Source organism: Lagenorhynchus albirostris, chromosome 13 (assembly GCF_949774975.1).
Source record: "Lagenorhynchus albirostris chromosome 13, mLagAlb1.1, whole genome shotgun sequence".
NCBI lineage: Eukaryota > Metazoa > Chordata > Mammalia > Artiodactyla > Delphinidae > Lagenorhynchus > Lagenorhynchus albirostris.
The window spans coordinates 30,636,649-30,657,699 of record NC_083107.1 but is presented as its reverse complement, the minus strand read 5'-3'; the positions used below and the strand labels follow the sequence as shown (position 1 = coordinate 30,657,699).

Sequence of the window (21,051 nt, the reverse complement as noted above, 5' to 3'; positions counted from 1 at the left end):
CTTTTGAATTAAGTATTCTGTTATACTTTGTTATACCTCAAGGTAAACAAATCAGAATGCATAAATATAAAGCCACTTTTGTAAAACTTCCACCTATTTCATTCAGTCTAAAAGTATGACTGGGACTTCCCTGGTGGTGCAGTGGTTAAGAATCCGCCCACCAATGCAGGGGACACGGGTTCGAGCCCTGGTCCAGGAAGATCCCACATACCGTGGAGCAACTAAGCCCGTGTGCCACAACTACTGAGCCTGTGCTGTAGAGCTCACATGCCACAACTACGGAAGCAGTGTGCCACAACTACTGAAGCCCGCGCCCCCTAGAGCCCATGCTCCGCAACAAGAGAAGCCACCGCCATGAGAAACCCATGCACCACAACGAAGAGTAGCCCCCGCTCGCCACAACTAGAGAAAGCCTGCGTGCAGCAATGAGGACCCAATGCAGCCAAAAATAAATAAATAAATAAAATTTTAAAAATAAATAAATAAATAAAAGTATGGCTATGTGCCAGGTCCATAAGTCAACATTCTGAAATTGTAAGTGAGAAGACTTACTAGGGCCCCTTCAAGACAAGTAGCATAATGATAGCCACGTCCCATTATCAAGACTGACTTCTGGTGATAAAGTTCTGTTGCCAGTTTCTGAATTTCATCATCCATGCTCAAAACTTCCTTAATTAAATCTGTTAAGAAGTAATATTAGCAAAATCTATGAAAAGAGAACAATAAACTAAACCAATATAATAATAATAATAATAACATACGGGTAGCAACCGATAAAAGACCAACGTTTCTAATCTACTGTGCTATCACTGTGGGGGTTTTAAACGCACAGGTGTAAAGTAAAAAGATCTTGCTGACTAAATAGGTACAAGCCACAGCTTCACCCATTTATTTCCCACCCCCTTAGACAACAAGTAGAGTGTGTGAGTATCTTCATACCAGGCAGCCGCTTCAATCCAAGCATGATCTCTTTGCGTCTCTCTTGCATGGAGATCCTGTCATCACACATCATAAGAGCAAACATCACAAGGGATACAAACTGGCTTGTGTATGCCTGAAATACCACAAAAAAGCAGAAGAATTAGTTGCAGTTGTATTTTAAGAAGCTGGAATTTTTAATTTAAAAAGACGAAAATAAAAAAATTCCCACTGGTTTAAGTGCATATTTTTTAAAAAACAGCATTAGTAGCAGCAAAGTAAACCAGTATTTAGGAAATATACCACTGTTCTCCTTTTCCGAATTTGAGCAAATAACTTAACCTTTATTTCCAAATACCAAATATAAGTTCCTTTTAATGCAGTGGATGCTTATGAAATCCCTAATACACTACCCTCAAGAAAGGAAGAGAAATGAACCAAAGGAAGGTAAGTAGAGAGTAAATCTGCATGTGTATAACCAAATAAGCTTCGAATGTAAATCAAAAATAAGGGTTTAAAAGCCTCTCCTTAATGTACTTGCACTGGTTTTGTTGGATTTTTTAAAAATTTTCTCTTTGATTTTTCACTTTTGTCTATTGCCTGTTCTTACTACTTTTTTTTTTTTAATTTTGGCTAAAAATTTTTTTAAAGTTCAACTGTAGAAAAGTAAATAGAAATAAGAATAAGCCTCAATCTTATTAGTAGGAATAATTACATTAATAACATATTATTAATAACACTGTAATTACTTTCGATTTTTACTATTTTTTTCCTTTATATTGTTAAGAAAATTATTAGTAGGTGTAATTTTATAAGTTGTGCTATTCTTTTTTTATTCTATTTTAATTTTATTTTTGGCCACGCTACATGGCTTGCAGGATCTTAGTTGCCCAACCAGGGATCAAACCCGTGCCCCCTGGAATGGGAGCAAGAAGACCTAACCACTGGACCACCAGGGGATTCCCCGAGTGCGTTCATTCTTTTTTTTTTTCCATTAACCAATTAATTAATTTACTTAATTTTGGCTGTGTTGCGTCTTCATTGCTGTGCACGGGCTTTCTTTAGTTGTGGCGAGCAGGGGCTACTCTTTGTTGCAGTGCACGGGCTTCTCACTGAGGTGGCTTCTCTTGTTGCGGAGCATAGGCTCTAGGTGCACAGCCTTCAGTAGTTGCGGCACACAGGCTTCAGTAGTTGTGGCACACAGGCTCAGTAGCTGTGGCACACGGGCTCAGTAGTTGTGGCACATGGGCTCAGAAGTTGTGGCTTGCAGGCTCTAGAGCGCAGGCTCAGTAGTTGTGGTGCATGGGCTTAGTTGCTCCGCGGCATGTGGGATCTTCCCGGACCAGGGATCAAACCCGTGTCCCCTGCATTGGCAGGCGGATTCTTAACCACTGAGCCACAAGGGAAGCCCATGTGTTTATTCTTAATTAACATCACAAGCACTTTCCCAAGACAGAATGCTTTCTATCTTGTTTACTAGTGTGTAATAACCTTGAGCAGTTTTTTCCCTTTTGGGTCTCAGATGGTCTACCTCTTAAAGATACATAATACTTACAAGATAATCATGAGAATTAAATGAAACAAATGTAAAGCATTCAGCATAATGCCATATGACATTTGAGCCTGACATACAGGCTCAAAACAAACTTTTCATTAATGAAAATTTGAACTAAGAGACATTTATTTTTGGAGGCTACAGACTGTAAATATTTGAAAACTTGCGGTCTCACTGCCAAGCCCATTTTGATTCCTGTTAGCAACATATGAATGTGAGATATGCCTATTTTACTACATTCTTTGCAATATTGAGAACTACCCTTTTAACGAATTTTTACCATTATACTGCTGGACAATGTACTCTCATGAGTACTTCACCATACATATCTTGAATCCAAAAAATTAAGATTATTTTTCATATTTGTTAGCCATTTATGTTTTCTCTTTTGAAAGTTAATTTCATTATTCTTCACTTGTTTTTTGACTTGGGTTTGTTTTCTTTTCAGTTGGTCTTAAAAAGGTCTCTATTGTTACATTTCAAATACATTTTCCCAGTTTAGGTTAACCTTTTACAATGGTGTTTATTCACACAGAAGTTTTAATTTTTTAACTTTATGTCATGCTTTGAAGCTTAAATAGTCCTTCCATCCTAACATCAGTTAAGCATTATTAAATTTTCTTAATTCTGTTGTTTCCATTGTCCCTTTTCACTTTTTTCTTTACATTTTTATTCATCTGAAATTAATTTTAGTGCAAGATGTTAAGTTGTTTTTATTTTTATAAATACACAATTTTCCCTCCATTTCGCCCCACCCTATCTCTCAAATGTCAAGTTTGAGACATTTCCTGTAGCCTAAGCTATTTGATACACTAGAGCTATGTTGCAGGACTATAGATTCTGTCCCAGATTTGTCATTTTATTTATAAAACAATATTCCCATCCAGAAACATCATATTTCTATAAATTTGTTAGGAATTTAAAAGTCTAAAGAGTTATATAGTTTTCATTTATTTGACAAATATTTATGGATATCTTACACATTTCTTGGTAGACTTATTTTTAAGTATTTTTTATAGCTATTGAAAAATAGAATTCCCCCCCTCCAAACACACACCCCCGTACTTTTCTAAGTAGTCACTGTCGGTTTATAGAGAAAACTTTTTGTATATTTAAAAAAAATTTTTATTTAAGTATAATTGATGTATAATATTATATAATTTACAGGTGTACAATAAAGTGATTCACAATTTTTAAAGGTTATACTCGATTTATAGTTATTATAAAATACTGGCTATATTCCCCATGTTTTACCTTGTAGCATATTTTACACACAATAGTTTGTACCTCTTCATCCTCTCCCCCTATACTACTGCCACACCCCTCTTCCCTCTCCCCACTGGTAACCACTAGTTTGTTCTCTGTACCTGTGACTCTGTTTCTTTTCTGTTATAGTCACTAGTTTGTTGTATTTTTTAGATTCTACATGTAAGTGACATCACACAGTATTTGTCTCTCTCTGCCTGACTTATTTCACTCAGCATAGTGCCCTCCAGGTCCATCCCTGTTGCTGCAAATGGCAAAACTTCATTTTTTTTTTATGGCTGAGTAGTAGCTCATTGTGTGATATTATATATAAACACCACATCTTCTTTATCCAGTCATCTGTTGGTAGACACTTAGGTTGCTTCCATATCATGGCAATTGTAAATAATGCTGCTATGAACATTGGGGTGCGTGTATCTTTTCAAATTAGTGTTTTTATTTTCTTCAGATATACACTGAGAACTGAAATTGCTGGATCATATGATAATTCTATTTTTAGTTTTTTGAAAATTCTCCATACTGTTTTCCACAGTGGCTGTATCAATTTACATTCCCACCAAAAGCGTATGAGAGTTCTCTTTTCTCCGTATCCTTGTCAACATTTGTTATTTGTGTTCTTTTTCGTGATAGCCATTCTGATAAGTGTGAGGTGGTATCTCGTTGTGGTTTTGATTTGCATTTTTCTGATGATTAGCGATGTTGAGCATCTTTTCATGTGCTTGCTGGCCATCTACATGTACTCTTTGGAGAAATGTCTATTTGGGTCTTCGGCCAATTTTGTATTCAGGTCTTCAGTTGTTTATTTGATGTTAAGTTGTATGAGTTGTTTATATATTTTAAATATTAACCCCTTATTGGTCATATCATTTGCAAATATTTTTCTCATTCAGTAGGTTGTCTTTTGTTTTGCTGATGGTTTCCTTTGCTGTGCAAAAGCTTTTAAGTTTAATTAGGTCCAATTTGTTTATTTTTGCTTTTGTTTCCATTACTCTAGGAGAAGGATCCAAAAATACAGTGTGGCGATTTAGGTCAAAGAGTATTCTGCCTATGTTTGTTTCTAGAAGTTTTATGATTTCCAGTCTTACATTCAGGTCTTTAACCCACTTTGAGTGTAGTTTTATACGTGGTGTTAGAGAACGTTCTAATTTCATTCTTTTACATGTAGCTGTCCAGTTTTCCCAGTACCACTTATTGAAGAGATTGACTTTTCTCCACTGTATATTCTTGCTTCCTTTGTCATAGATTAATTGAACATAAGTGCATGGGTTTATTTCTTGGCTCTCTATTCTGTTCCATTATTCTATGTGTATGTTTTTGTACCACCACCATACTGTTTTGACTACTATAGCTTTGTAGTACAGTCTGAAGTCAGGGAGCATGATTCCTCCAGCTCTGTTCTTCTTTCTCAAGATTATTTTGGATATTGGAGTCCTTTTGTGTTTCCATACAGATTTTAAAATTACTTGCTCTAGTTCTGTAAAAATGGCATTGGTATTTTGATAGGAATTACACTGAATCTGTAGATTGCCTTGGATAGTATGTTCATTTAACAATATTAATTCTTCCAATCCAAGAATACAGTATGTTTCTATCTGCGTTGTCTTCAATTTCTTTCATCAGTGTCTTATAGTTTTCAAAGTACAGGTCTTGTAACTCCTTAGGTATATTTATTCCTAGGCATCTTATTCTTTTTGAAGCGATGGTAAATGGAATTATTTCCTTAATTTCTCTTTCTGATAGTTCATTGTTAGTGTATAGAAATGCAACAGGTTTCTGTATATTAATTTTGTATCCTGCAACTTTACCGAATTCACTGTAAAGCTCTAGTAGTTTTCTGGTGGCATCTTTAGGATTTTCATGTCATCTGCAAAAACAGTGACAGTTTTACTTCTTTCTTTCCAATTTATAGTCCTTTTACTTCTTTCTCTTGTCTGATTGCTGTGGCTAGGACTTCAATACTATGTTGAATAAAAGTGTTGACAGCAGGCATCCTTGTCTTGTTCTTGATCTTAGAGGAAATGTTCTCAGGTTTTCACCGAGTATGATGTTAGCTGTGGGTTTGTCATAATATGACCTTTATTATGTTGAGGTAGGTTCTCTCTATGCCCACTTTCTAGAGAGCTTTTATCATAAATGGATGTTGAATTTTGCCAAAAGCTTTTTCTGCATCTATTGAGATGATCACTTGGTTTTTATTCTTCAATTTGTTCATGTGATGTATCACAATGATTGACTTCTGGATACTGAAAAACTCTTGCATCCCTGGGATAAATCCCACTTGATCCTGGTGTATGATCCTTTTCATGTATCATTGAGTTTGGTTTGCTAATATTTTGTTGAAGATTTCTGCATCTTTGTTTTTCAGTGATACTGGCCTGTAGTTTTCTCTTTGTGATATCTTTGTGTGGTTTTGGTATCAGGGTGATGTCAGCCTAACAGAATGAGTTTGACAGTGTTCCTTCCTCTGCAATTTTTGGAATATTTTGACAAGGATAGGTGTTAACTCTTTTCTAAATGTTTGGTAGAATTCACCTGTGAAGCCACTGGTCCTAGATTTTTGTTTACTTGGAATTTTAAAATTACTGGTTCAATTTCATTACTGATAATTGGTCTATCCAAATTTTCTATTTCTTCCTGGCTCAGTCTTGGGAGATTATACATCTTCAAAGAATCTGTCCATTTCTTCTAGGTTGTCCATTTTATTGGCATATAGTTGTTTGTAGTAGTCTCTTACGATCTTCTGTATTTCTGTAATGGTGGTTGTAACTTCTCCTTTTTCATTTCTGATTTTACTGATTTGTGCCCTCTCTCTTTTTTCCTTGATGAGTCTGGCTAAAGGTTTATCAATTTTGTTTATCTTTTCAAAGAATCAGTTTTTCGTTTCATTGATCTCTTCTATTATTTTTTTAGTCTCTATTTTATTTCTTCTCTGATCTTTATGCTTTCTTTCCTTCTACTAACTTTGGGCTTTTTCTTTCTCCAGTTTGTTTAGGTGTAAGGTTAGGTTATTTATATGAGATTTTTTCTTATTTCCTGAGGTATTCTGAGGAATACCTTATACCTGAGGTATCACCATAAACTTCCCACTTACAACTGCTTTTGCTGCGTCCCAAAGGTTTTGGATCATCATGTTTTTGTTTGCATTTTTCTCTAGGTATTTTTCATTTCCTCTTTGATTTCTTCAGCGATCCACTGGTTGTTTAGTACCATGTTGTTTAGCCTCCTCATTTGTGTTTTCTGCAGTTTTTTCCTTGTAGTTGACTTCTAGTCTCATAGCATAGTGGTCAGAAAAGATGCTTGATATGATTTTAATTTCTTTTTTAATTTATTTTTGGTTGCGTTGGGTCTTTGCTGCTGTGTGCAGGCTTTCTCTAGTTGCGGGGTCTACTCTTCGCTGCGGTGCGCAGGCTTCTCATTGTGGTGGTTTCTCTTGTTGTAGAGCACAGACTCTAGGCACGTGGGCTCAGTAGGTGTGGCTTGCACGCTCTAGAGCACAGGCTCAGTAGTTGTGGCACACGGACTTAGTTGCTCCACAGCATGTGGGATCTTCCCGGAGCAGGGATCCAACCCGTGTCCCCTGCATTGGCAGGGAGATCCTTAACCACTGCGTCACCAGGGAGGTCCCTTGATATGATTTTAATTTTCCTAAATTCACCAAGTCTTGTTTTGTGGCCTAGCATGTGATCTATCCTGGAGAATGTACCATGTGCACATAAAAAGAACGTGTACCCTGCTGCTTTGGGATGGAATGCTCTACACATATCAATTATGTCCCTCTGGTGTAATGTGTCATTTAAGGCCAGTGTTTCCTTGTTGATTTTCTGTCTGCATGACTGGTCCACTGACGTAAGTGGGGTGTTAAAGTCCCCTACTACTATTGTGTTACTGTTGATTTCTCCCTTTATGTCAGTTAGTATTTGCTTTATGTATTTAGGTTCTCCAATGCTGGGTACATATACATTTACAATCGTTTAATCTTCTTCTTGGACTAATCCCTTGGTCATTATGTAGTGTCCTCCTTTGTCTCTTGTAACAGTCTTTAAAATCTATCTTGTCTGATATAAGTATTGTTACCCCAGCTTTCTTTTGATTTCCATTTGCATGGAATTCCTTTTCTCATTCCCTCATTTTCAGTCTGTGTGTGTCTTTAGATCTGAAGTGAGTCTCTTATAGGCAGCATATATATGGGTCTTGCTTTTGTATCCATTCAGCCACTCTCTCTTTTGATTAGAGCACTGAGTCCATTTACATCTAAGGTAATTAATGATATGTATGCTATTGCCATTTTATTACTTGTTTGGGGGTTGTTTTGTAGGTCTTTTTTTTTTTTTCCTTTTTTCTTGTTTTGTTCTCTTGTGATCTGACGACTATCTTTAGTGTTGTCTGTATTCCTTTTGCCTTTTTTGGTTTATATCTATTATAGATTTTTGGTTTGTGGTTACCGTGAAGTTTTTATATAGCAATATGTATATATATGTGTGTGTGTGATTGTTTTAAGTTGCCAGTCTCTTAATTTCAAATGCATGTTAACAACCCTGCATTTGTACTCTCCTCCTCTCATGATTACTGTTTTTGATATATTTTACATTTAACTGTATTGTGCATCCCTTAACTGCTTATTGTGGACATATATGACTTTACTGCTTTGTCTTTAACCATTCTACTAGCTTTGTGGGTGGATGACTTCCTACTTTTACTGTATGTTTGCCTTTCTTGATGAGCTTTTTCATTTCATAATTTTCATGTTTCTAGTTGCAGCCATTTCTTTTTCGCTTAGAGGAATTTCCTGAACATTTCTTGTAGAGTTGGTTTGGTGGTGCTGAACTCTTTTAGCCTTTGCTTGTCTGTAAAGCTTTTGATCTCTCCAACAAATCTGAACAAGAGCCTTGTTGGTTAGAGCAGCGGTCCCCAACCTTTTTGGCACCAGGGACTGGTTTCGTGGAAGACAATTTTTCCACGGTCGGGGGTGGGGGGGTTCAGGAGGTAATGCAAGTGATGGGGGGGATGGTTCAGGCAGTAATGTGAGTGATGGGGAGCAATGGGAACAGCAGATGAATCTTCGCTCACTTGCCCACCACTCACCTCCTGCTGTGTGGCCGGTTCCTAACAGGCCATGGACTGGCACCGTTCCACAGCCCAGCACCATTCCACAGCCCAGGCGTTGGGGACCCCTGGGTTAGAGTATTCTTGGGTGTAGGTTTTTCCCTTTCATTGCTTTAAATAAAACATGCCACTCCCTTCTGGCCTGCAGGGTTTCTGCTAAAGGTCAGCTGACAGCCTTATGGGAGTTCCCTTGTATGTTATCTCTTGCTTTTCCCTTGATGCTTTTAACAGTCTCTCTTTCTCTTTAATTTTTGTCATTTTAATCGCAATGTGTCTTGGTGTTTTCCTCTTTGGGTAAGTCCTGTATGGGACTCTCTGGGCCTCCTGGATTTGGATGTCTATTTCTTTTCCAAGTTAGGGAAGTTTTCAGCTATTATGTCTTCAGATATGTTCTCTGCCCCTTTCTCTCTCTCTTCTCCTTCTGGAACCCCTATACTGCAAATATTAGTACACTTGATGTTATCGCAGAGGTCTCTCAAACTGTCCTCATTTCCTTTCATTCTTCTTTTCTTTTTTCTGTTCAGCATCAGTGATTTTCACTACTCTGTCTTCTATTTTATATATGTTTTCTATAAAGCACCTTACATGAATTTTTATCCATTCTAAGAAGTTTCTGACTTGATTTTCTTAAGTTCTACAGGTAGTCAATCATATCAATTGCAAATAAGAATTTGTTTCCTCCTTTCCTGCTGTTTTAATTTTTCTTACTAAACTGGACAGAACTTCTAGAATAGGGATAGCAAATACGTTTCATATAGAGTCAATCCTTACCTACTGGTTGTCACAGTGAAACATTATGTTGAGAAGGATTCTAAGGGCACCTTTTTTGCTTTGCAGTAATACAGATAAAATCCTAGGAAGGTTCCAGAAGAACAGCTAAGGCCCACCAAGATAAAGGTCCTGAAGCTTTCTATTTTGCTGTTCACTCATCCATTTTTCTCTATTATTTGCCTCCTTCTGCTTCATTGGGTTTCCTTCTTCTACCTTTTTGAGTTCAATACTCAGTTCATTTTCTTTTTGAAGCATTTAATGCTATGAACATACTTCTATCACTCTGGCCACACTATCTAAATTTTTACCCATATTGTTCATTATAGTTATTTTTTCTAATAAGTCTTTTTAAATGGCAATTCTGATATGGTTCTAACTCAAGTTATTTAAAGAAACGTTTTTATGTTCCAGGCATTTGAGGTTTTTATTTACATTTTTATTATTAATCACTAGGATTACTGTGATATTGTCAGCTACAGTGCTATGAATAATTTTAACTTTAATAATTCATCTTGGGTTTTTTTTATAGATTATATGCTGAATTTCTACTACTCTTCTCTGGATAAGGGATCACATCATGAGTGAATATTTTCCTGTCATAATGTGGATAGTGAGCCTCCTGTACAATAAAATCACAGTCTGCTAATGCTCCTTACCTTCCCAATAGTTAAATTAGATTCCCTGTTTCCTCTCGCTGCACCTCCCAGCTACCAGGTGCTCATACATTCCTCCACAGCTACCTGTCCCTGTCCTCCTATGTGTTCCACTGGCAGACTGGGATTTTTTTCCCCTTAGCACTAAAGTGAATTTTCAGTCCCTTGCCTCCAATCTAACAATCATACCTGTGTTCTAAGTTCCAGTCCTTCCCAGTCTACTTCTTTCTACTGAAGTTTACTTTTCAATAAACCAATTAATCACAAAATATACTATCAGGACAGAGGGAGAGACCCACTATCTTGGACTCCTGGGATACCTAAATTGTTTCCAATCCAAAATGATCAGATAATGAGTATTCTGGTTCCTCCAGCCCATAAACAAAAATGTTATTCTACAGAGTATGCTTCTTTGTTTGGACTTAAAACATCTCAGCACTGGTTTTTAAAAGCAAATATTAAACAGAGTAACTTTAACGCACATATTTTTTCTATTGCATTCAGCTTAATTTCCAATTTCATGTTTTTCATTTCATCAATACATACCAGGCAACCAATTATGAAAAAAATAAGCTACACCTCACATTTAGAATTACTGAGGTTTGAAAGAATTTACCAGGACAATGCTGACTCTGAACTTTTCAACTTGGTTTTACTTTTTATTCAGCCAAAAGTAAAAGTTATACTGGTTTATTTTTTTTAAAAAATCAACAGAAGTCAGTACTGTGGTGAACTTCTAAACACCTGCAATAACATACAAGAATTACTGAGTCTGCACAGTTATACCCATCGATTTCTACAGCAATATCAAATTATCTACGGTCAAACATTCTGAGAAATTTAATAATATCTCTCTAACCTTGACAGTTTTTCAGGCAAAGTTGGGAATTAATCATCAAGATTATAGAATTCTTATGCTAGCCCTATCATGGAGCCCAGGGATCAGGATCAATTAGAATTTCTTTCGTCACCCATTAACATATAAACTTATACTTGCCATTCAGAAATGATCTATAACTAAACACCCCCAAACTTTTAAATAACTCCACGCCCAGAATGTCTATAGCAGTTAAGGAAAACAAAATTACTTTAGAATCCAAGAAAATTTAAACTAAGACTAAGCTGCCATAATACTAAATTTTTTCAGGGAGCCATTTTTTTAAAGAATTACAGTATATACTATAAAAAGATGCTTCTTTTCCTATACAAGATGTAACCATTGGAAGAACCTGGGTAAAGAGTACATGGACTTCTCTACTATCTTTGCAACTTCCTATAAATCTACAGTTATTTCAAACCAAAAAGATTTTAGAAAAGGACTTACAGAGAAAAAACAAACTATTGATACAAATAACACATGAAAAAATCTCAAAACGTCATGTTAAATGGAGGAAGCTAGATACAAAAGACATGTATTACACAATTCCATTTATAAGAAATTTCTAGAAAATGAAATAATATAGCAAGAGAAAGCAATACTTGCCTGAGGCTGAGGCAGAGGGGTAGGAGTGGGAATTGACTGGAAAGGGGGACAAAGGAACTTTTTCAGGTGATTACGTCTTCTAAAATTGGACTGTGGTGATAAACAGCCAAATTTACTAAAACCATATACACTTAAAATTGGTGAACACTATGGTATGAAAAGCATACCTCAATAAAGCTGCAGAAAAAAGGTTAATGGCAGAATCTAGGTGATGGGTATACAGGTACTCATGTAAAGTTCTTTTAATTCTGCTGTATGTTTGAATATTATAATAAAACATTGAGGAAAATTTAAGTTTTCATGAATGATACAATTAGAAATCAAAAAAACTGCATGTCCCCTGGCAGCTCACAGATCAAGAAAGATTCAATAAAAAGATAAGTCAATAGCCTCCATTCAGTGGTATGATCCTGCATCCCATACATGCCACACTGAAGCCCTTGCTTCAAATGCGTTTGAATGAAGGGTCTGGGATTCTAATCCCTGATCAAAGCTGTCTGTCTGGACACTGTTCCAAGAATCCACAAGCTGCTGCTGAGGGCAGCTGTTTATTCATTCAGGCAGAGAATGGAAACCCAAGCACAAATATCTTACATGTTTTAATCACCACATGGAGAAAATTCAGGCTTCGGTTTTCTGTAAATTATAGTGTTAGCAATATCAAAGTAACCAAGAAACAAAAACCTCACTCAGAGTTTTTACTTAAGAATTATAACTTTTCCACAAAAAAATTCCCCATGAGGTTCTTTAAATGGAAAAAGAACCAAATGTGGTTTGTATATGTTAACATCATCTTCCCTTAATTAAACTCAAATCCACCAAAACCTAAGCATCTTATTCAACAATCAGTAACAAATATTAGACTTAGGCAGAAAAAGACAAGAAACTGAAATTTTGAAACTATAAAGAGTAACATATTTGTGGAGAACATCGTTTGCATTTATACAACTTTCTAAGATTCCTATTTTTATTACTGGTACTAAATTTATGCATATCCCAATTTCAAAGAGGAAAGTAGTCTCACTAGGCCTTAAAAATGAAAATGAAGGTGCTTTTAAATCTCCACAGATGTATATCTAAAGAGAAACAGATATTCTCATATAATACTCCATTTATTTTCTTAAATAGCCAAATTTTATACCAAAAGTGTACTCCTCTTTACAAACTTCAAAGGCAGTGTGTATATTTTGGCACATTTATTAGGATAGTATAAACCTGTAAATAAAAATGTCAAAAGTTATTAGACTTAAGCTGGGTGTTTCTGATTTGTTATTTTTCTAATTCCCTACTATACTTAATTAAGAGGGGGCATTATACTTACCACATATCCCACCCCACACAGCAGGAGGAATATAAGTGCTGAATGCAGATAGTCAGAAGAGACGTTTGCAAAATAAACTTTACATTATATACGCTTGTCCCTTAAGATGAGTGTGAGGAAGGGGGACAACAAGTGTTTTATCTATTACTGACGCTCAAGGCTTACGATAATTACGATTAGTAAACAATATGAATTCTATAAGTGCTAAGAAATGAAATATAAGATACAGATTAGTCTGTTTCACCAACACTATGATTATGTAAATAATCACATGAGAACTAAGTCAAGAACTTACCTTTGTGCTGGCCACCCCGATCTCGGGCCCAGCATTGATGTGAACTCCACAGTCTGTCTCTCTCGATATGGAACTGCCAACCGTGTTTGTGATCCCGACAGTTAAAGCTCCTCTCTCCTTGCAGTACCGAAGACCCATCAGGGTATCTGCTGTCTCGCCTGGGTAAAAAGGAAGACAAAAGTAACACACAGAGCAGTCAACATATGCTGTTTTTTAGATGCAAAAAGAGAAAACTGACTACTCTTTCAACAATATCATTTGTTTTATTATTATTTTTTAACTGAAGTATACTTGATTTACAGTGTTTCAGTTGTACATCAAAGTGATTCAGTTATACATATATATTTTTTTCAGATTCTTTTCCATTACACGTTATTACAAAAAACTGAGTATAGTTCCCTGTGCTATACAGTAGGTCCTTGTTGTTTATTTTATATATAGTAGTGTGTATCTGTTAATCCCAAATTCCCAATTCATAGCTCCCTCCCTTTTCCCCTCATTTGTTTTAAATAAAATTTAAAACATGTACTTAAAAGAATAAATTTGTAAAACTTTTAATAATAGGATCCGACTTCTTAGGATCGTCTTTCCTTCTTTGTCTTTAAAAATTCAGCTCTTCTGAGGGTAAAATGTGTTTTTACTAACTCATTAAGAATTCCATAACATCAAAATAAACCTATATTTGTCAAGTTATCTGCAATAACCAGTTTATCTTTAAATATCAGTTTTGCCAACATATGCTATAGTTGTTAGAAAGAATGGCTTTCCTTTTCTTTAAGTCTTTAAAATTAGCATACCTGACTGACTAATGAAAAAGCAAACATCATCTCGAAAAACAGGGGTGTTTCTATCCAGGAAATCACTGGCTAGCTCCACCATAACAGGCAACTCAGTCAGCTCTTCAAGAACTTGACGTGTCTGCAGAGAAAAGATGACTTGGTCATACAACTTTACATCAAATACTCTTTTTCACTGGACTTCCTCAGATTCAATGTATAGTTTTCACTTTTTCTGATTATAAAAATGATACATAATGCAATGTCAGAAAATACAAACAACAGAGATTAAAGCATAAAAAAATAAAATAACCAAAATCCCACCACCCAGGAGATAAGCACTGTTAATATTTTAGCACAAGTCTCTTTAGACAATTATCAATGCATATATAAATAAATGCATGCATAAAATGTTTTGAGAAGTGGAAAAAGCACTGTTCTGAGTTAGCTTGTATATTAACTCTAACTTCCCAATTCCTAGTCTTTAAATGACAATTCATATAATACCAAATCACTGAGAATTTCAAATGAGATAATAACAGATGTATCATAAACAGTGAATGAAAAATTAAACATTTCAGAAATACTAGGTATTCATAAAGAATGCTGTTTCTCAAAAAAAGTCAATATACTTTAAAAATCTTGTTTAAGAAAGCTCAATACTTTCAAACTCTATAGAATGGAGGGTGGAGTAGGGGGTAGATAACCTAGCTAGAATTAATTCAGGGACACTATTTGGTATGCTAAACCACACAGGATTTCTAGTATTTGTTTGTTAACTACAGTAGTCTCAGCATCCACCAGAAACCCCAAAACAAAACAAAACCCTTCCATCTTCTCAAATTAGAGAATTCTAACACAGCATATATATATAATTTATGCCCCACAATTCAGGCTTAGCATTGGATGAAACATTTAGTCAAATTTTGTATTTCTGAATAGAGGGCTCATTCAATAATAGATCTAAGCCACCACTAAATCAGGCAATCCCTTAATTTACACTAATGTCTTTAATTCATTCTTTTTTTTTCCCAGTGCTCAAAACGATCACTTTCTAACAACTCTTCCCTTCAAAATGGCACAGATTTTCCTTCTTAGGACCATGTAATTTGGGGCGGGGGGTGGGGAGGGGAGGGAGAAGGGGGTGCTTTAGAGAAGAAGAAAGCCTATTGAGATGCAAGGGTTGAGTGACCAGCTAGTTACACTCAAATGAATGGCTCCCACGAGTGTAGATAATTAATATTTATGCCCCAGCAAATAAAAAAATTACTGTCATGAACTTTGGAAATCAATCCTAAAAGTAGAAACTGAGTGTGTAAGGGTTTTCTGTACTTACAGGAGTTGACATCAACAGCACATAGCCTGTCTCTTTATAAGGGAAACTACACGTGGATCTGATTTATTGGACTAAAACACTGTTAAATTCCTAGGCTTCTATATTGACAAGCAACACACATCTTTGATACAGAATTTCAGCTTCCAAAATAACAATTTAAAGAACAAAGTCTATCAAAAAGAAGACTTCCTTTCTTTGCAGACATGTGCCTACCTAGTAAAATCCTGTTGAGGTTCACACAGCCATCTGTCTGGGGCAAGTGAACAATGATACACAAAACCCCGTGACGGCTCTAACAGAAGTAGGCATGCGCTGTGAACTGCAAGGCCAGGATGGCATAAGAACGTTTCCACTCTTTGCCTTTCATGAAGTTAGTTGCAGGCGGTCTACCTGTATATCTAAGGACCTTTCTAAAGCAGATGATCCATTGGTAAATAATTCCAAGTAGCTATTAAAATTTCTCTCCCCATCCTTCTTGATTTTTGCCATCACAACATGAAAACAAAACACGATGTTTTAACAAAAAATAGTTTTACATGGTGTGTTACTGGAGATACTGTTTATCTGCAGGTATCTTCTAATACCCAAAATGACACAACTAAAATTTTAAGAAGCCACTTACTGCTACACCAGCATGATAACTTGTTCCACAAGCGATAAGAATCAAACGCCGACACCTCTGGATCTCCTTAATGTGATCCTTCAAACCGCCCAAATTCACTGAAATAAAAGTTTGTGGATATAATTATTTAGGAAAGAACCATATGAAACAGGTATTCGCTTTTCATGAGTGGCCAATGCCAATCTGGGAAACAACACTGCTGTTTTAAAGCACTCATATTCCTCTTAGGAAGCACAGTTCTCTCTCGTTTTGAAATGTAAACGAAGTAAGTCCGAACTTAACTGGCCACCCCCAACTTGTAATTAACCTTCCTCACCCCCTGATACACCTACACAACTACAGTATCTACCACATCCTACCTTGTTCGGTCATTTTTACATTCCTCTCTTCAGATTAAAAGGTATCTTAAAGGCAGAACTATAGGGACACGGACAATAGATCGGTAGATGCTGGCGGCTAGAGGTGGGGAAAGGGCTGACTACAAAGGGGCTTGGGGAAATTTTTCCGGTGAAGGATCTGTGCTAACTCTTGATTGTTGTACAGGTTGTTCAGAATTATGAACATGTTGTGGAAGTTGGTCAAAACTCGCTGAATTATACATTAAGAACAGTCAATTTTATTATACCTAATTATATCTCAGTAAGCCTGCTTGGGAAAAAAATTGTCTTACTTGTGTTCATCTCCATTACGTGCCCAGAACAGTGCTCTGAACACAATATAATCCACTCTCCTCTCAGTCTCTCCCATCTCAGTCAATGCCACCCCATTCACCTAACGGCAGGGTCATCCATCCTTGGTTGCTCAACAGCGGCTGCACAAGCAAGTCCTGTGAGCCCCACCTTCAAACTGTACCTCTAACACCATCAGCCAAGTCCAACATCCCTCCCCTGGACAAGAGCCGTACCCTCCTAACTTCTATTCTCTACCTCCTAGAGCCTGTTCTCCACACACGGCCAGGATGACCTTTTAGAGGGATTCTTTAAAAACATAAATCTGATCACAGAACCCTCCAATGAGTCTGTCCTCTTTCTGTCTCTACAGCCACGTACATGTTCTGCTAAGGGTGCCTTGTCTATGGGTCCTTCTACACATGGCTAGTTTTCTACCTGTGAGAAATTTTCATCCAACATTCATTCAATTGTTCAACTAATATTCTGAGCACCTACCAAGGGAATATACTGTCCAAGGCACTGTGTGGCTACCAGACAGTTCAGCGTCTGGCTGATGAGAGCAATGAGCATGCCCGTGGGCAGCATCCTTCTCCATCTGACCCACCGTCGGTCTGTCTACTCTGCCCCTGCTCTTTATCTCCTCCACTCTTTTCTTCTACCTTAACTGGTTACAAAATGGAACCAACGTGTATGTTTTGCTTTTTATATTTTTGAATAATTTACGTTCTTCCTTTTAAATTTCAATACTGAGAGGGCCGATTATATTTCTCTATTTCAAGAAACTAGTTATGGGGGCTTCCCTGGTGACGCAGTGGTTAAGAGTCTGCCTGCCGATGCAGGGGACACGGGTTCATGCCCCGGTCCGGGAAGATCCCACATGCCGCGGAGCGGCTGGGCCCGTGAGCCATGGCCGCTGAGCCTGTGCGTCCGGAGCCTGTGCTCCGCAGTGGGAGAGGCCACAGCAGTGACAGGCCCGCGTACCGCAAAAAAAAAAAAAGAAACTAGTTAAGTAGAAAATAAAACAACGAAAAGCTTCACTGGCTTCCCAAGTAACTTTGGAATGAAGTCCAAACTCCTTACATGGCCTTCCAGCGGCCACAAGCCCTGCCTCCTGCTTCACTCTGACCTAATCTCCTAGCACTTCTCTCACCCAGGCCACCCCAGCCAGACTGGCATTCTTGCTGTTCCTTTTCGTGTACCTCTGCCTCAGACCTCGGCATGTATTGAAAAGACTTGAGGGAAAAGGAAACAACATTAAGAGGCTGGGTAGGGAGTCATGCAAAGGCACATCAGTTTGGAGATGACTAAGTATAAAGTAGACAGACTATCAGAGAGACTTATATTTCAGATGATAACCAAGAAGGACAGGGAGGTTAGACAGTGAGATTAGCTGGTCACAAGCGTTTCCCTAAAATTAGTCCTAGCAAATTCCCTGATGGCCGAGGGGCGTTTGGGATAGTTCTGGAAGGAGTCGCCCATGGTCTGAACTGATGCTTTGGAGAGGCTCCTACTTCTGGTAAGAGAGACCACTACTACAGCAGGAGTGTCTGGAGGAAAGGGGTGGGATGGAGTGTGAACACCACTGAACACTGGAGGCTAGTCTGGCTCCATAAATGACTGGCAGTGTGACCTCTGGCCAGACCGCAAACTGACAGAGCCTCAAATTCCTTATCTTAACAACAAAAAAAGATAACGGCTATCCTGTTTATATTATAGAACTTTTATGAGGAACACATACCATAGATAAAAGTGCTTTTTAAAATCATGACTTTTCAAAGTTTATCTCCTTCTTTTCCCTTATAAAACAAAACTTTTTCCTAATCTTATTTCCATTCCATACCATAATAGTATTTACTGCTACTCTCCCCGTTCTTCCAGTTCAACCACCTTCCACAACCCCCTCTCCCACACCAGCAGATAACAGGTCCTGCTCTGGAGTGCTCCTGTTTCTCTCCCGGCCCCCGCTGCCCTCCCATTCCCCATTGCTTTACCCCAGATGGGACAACATCCTTACTGGCGACTGCATCTCGGCCTCTTGCTCCTCCAATGCACATTGGAGACTGGTACCCAGGTCACTTCAGTAAAGCTCCGATCACCCCTGGCTCCTAAGTCTCCTAACAGCTCTGCAATTTCTACAAAGGGAGGTACCCTTCACACTCAACAGAATGCATTCACGGCCCTCCTGGGCAGTTCCTCTCACCTTCTTCCCTAGACTTACTGCTCTCTATTCCTCTTCAAGTACTAGAGGTGGCAGGCAAACTGGACTACATATTATTTCACAAACAAATTTCTGATGGTTTTCTACTATCTCCTCTTAGCAAATGCATTCTACCCAACTGCAATGCTCCCATCTCATCTTTACCTATTCAAACCTTCCAAATCCTTTAAAGCACCACCTGCCTACTTCATGGAGCCTTCCCTGGCCCCCTGTCCACAAACAGATTCATGCTCTACTTCCTCTAAATTCAACACTAAACTTTCAACATTTCAACATTAAACTGTGTTTCTAATGTCATTTATCATATTTTACCTTTCTTTAAATAGTTAATTATGTATTCATCCCCCTTCCAAGAACCTCAAGGAGGAGACCGCAGCAGAGACAACTTTCCTACAGTCCCTGATACGTTCAGCATGGTGCTCCACACACCATGTTCACCAGATGTTCAACTTATAATTCAGCCTTCAACAAATCTCTCCTGCTGAGAAAGAGAGTCTGATGCCTCCAGAAAAGAAAAGTATACAAAAACCGCATTTATTCAGAGAATCATTCTCTATCAGTTAGCAGGACGTGACATAAAAGAGAAGGCACTTAATATTATATGTATAACACACAAATTCAGGAAAAGATTGTTGCATACCAGATATAATTTCTCCAAAACTGATTCCTAACACTGAGAAGCTTAGCCCAAAGCTTGTTTGTTAAACTGTTTATTAAACTGGTCATGAAGGATGTTCCAAAAATGTGATTTAGCGATAGTTTATGGATATCCTATGACCACAGAAAGTCAATCTCAAGCTCATCCCACCAAGGTGCAGAAACTCCTGTGACACAAGGTCTAGAGAGAACTTCCAGAAGTAAGACCAGAGCTGCACTGTCACCCCACCTTAAACAGGCAGGAAGGTACAGGTTAGGTTATCCCATAAGGCATTAGGCAAACACCTGGAAAACCTCTGGGAAGTTCACACTTCACTCATTTATAAACTGAGAGAGAAAACCTAGGCTGAACAGATACAGCAAGCTTCCCAACAAGGGGACCAGGTCCCATTCTTCTGAGAATTCACAGTGTTCAGAACAGTCCCTGGTACATAGTAGGTGCCCAATAAAAGATTTTTGTACTGAAAAGAAGTTAAATGTTCTTAATGGTACACTGAAGGACTTTTTTTTTCTCCAGGAAAATCACCTTAATAGTCCCATAACTGACAACAATTTTCAAATGTGACTTCCTAGGCATTTTTTATATTTTTCATAACCATTTTAGAGGTATGTCACTTACCATAAAATTCACCCTTTGAAAGAGTATGATTGTGGTGTTTAGTATTTCAGAGTTGTGCAACCATTACCACTATCTAACTTTAGACTTTCATCACCTCCAAAACACCCGTATCCATTAGCAGTCACTCTCCACTCCCCTGTCCCTTCAGCTCCTGGCAACCATTATTATTATTCCCTTATTTTTTATGGTGGTAAAATATACATAACATAAAAGTTACCGTTTTAACTATTTGTACGTGTACAATTCAGTGGTATTAAGCACATTCACATTGTTGTGCAATCATGACCATCACCATCTCAGAACTTTGGCATCGTCCCAAACTGAAGCTCTATACCCGTTAAATGCTAACTCCCCATTTCCCCCTCTCCCCAGCCCCTGGTGACCACTAATCTACCTTCTGTCTCTACAAATCTGACTAACCTAGATACACCTCATATCAGTGGAATCACACACGGAAGGACTTTTAAAAGAGGACTGGGCTCCACTGATGGCTGGCAGCCATAGTTATTCTACAAAGGACAATGAACCCTATAAGGCTGTCAACATCAACCCCCATGAGAGACTTTGAAATAATAACGTAATTCACATGTAATTACCAGTATAGTCATCAAAGTTGACTCTTCCTCTCATTGTGTTCACAACTGACTCTGGCTGCTCAAAAATTTCCTTCTGCATAAATGAACTGAAGTTGCCTAAAGTAATATAAATTGTATCATTAAAACAAAAATTAACAAGCCAAAGGATAAGAAATTTGTATTCAACTAAAAGTCTATCTCCTTTAATATAA

At 37.6% G+C, this 21,051-nt stretch overlaps 1 protein-coding gene across 6 annotated transcripts in view; it reads right to left on the bottom strand.

Annotated features, from left to right (window-relative positions):
- The window catches only part of GFPT1 (glutamine--fructose-6-phosphate transaminase 1), a 73,730-nt gene that overhangs the window by 10,511 nt on the left and 42,168 nt on the right, over nt 1-21,051 (bottom strand). For 4 of the 6 annotated variants that reach the window (XM_060168646.1, XM_060168650.1, XM_060168648.1 and 1 more), the window contains 7 exons: nt 20,861-20,956; nt 16,100-16,197; nt 14,163-14,283; nt 13,366-13,523; nt 11,750-11,785; nt 940-1,054; nt 553-680 (listed from right to left, as the gene is read on the bottom strand). In XM_060168646.1, coding sequence (XP_060024629.1) covers nt 553-680; nt 940-1,054; nt 11,750-11,785; nt 13,366-13,523; nt 14,163-14,283; nt 16,100-16,197; nt 20,861-20,956 — 752 coding nt within the window. The remainder of the gene's footprint in view (nt 1-552; nt 681-939; nt 1,055-11,749; nt 11,786-13,365; nt 13,524-14,162; nt 14,284-16,099; nt 16,198-20,860; nt 20,957-21,051) is intronic. The other 2 variants (XM_060168647.1, XM_060168651.1) reach the window with 1 other exon arrangement.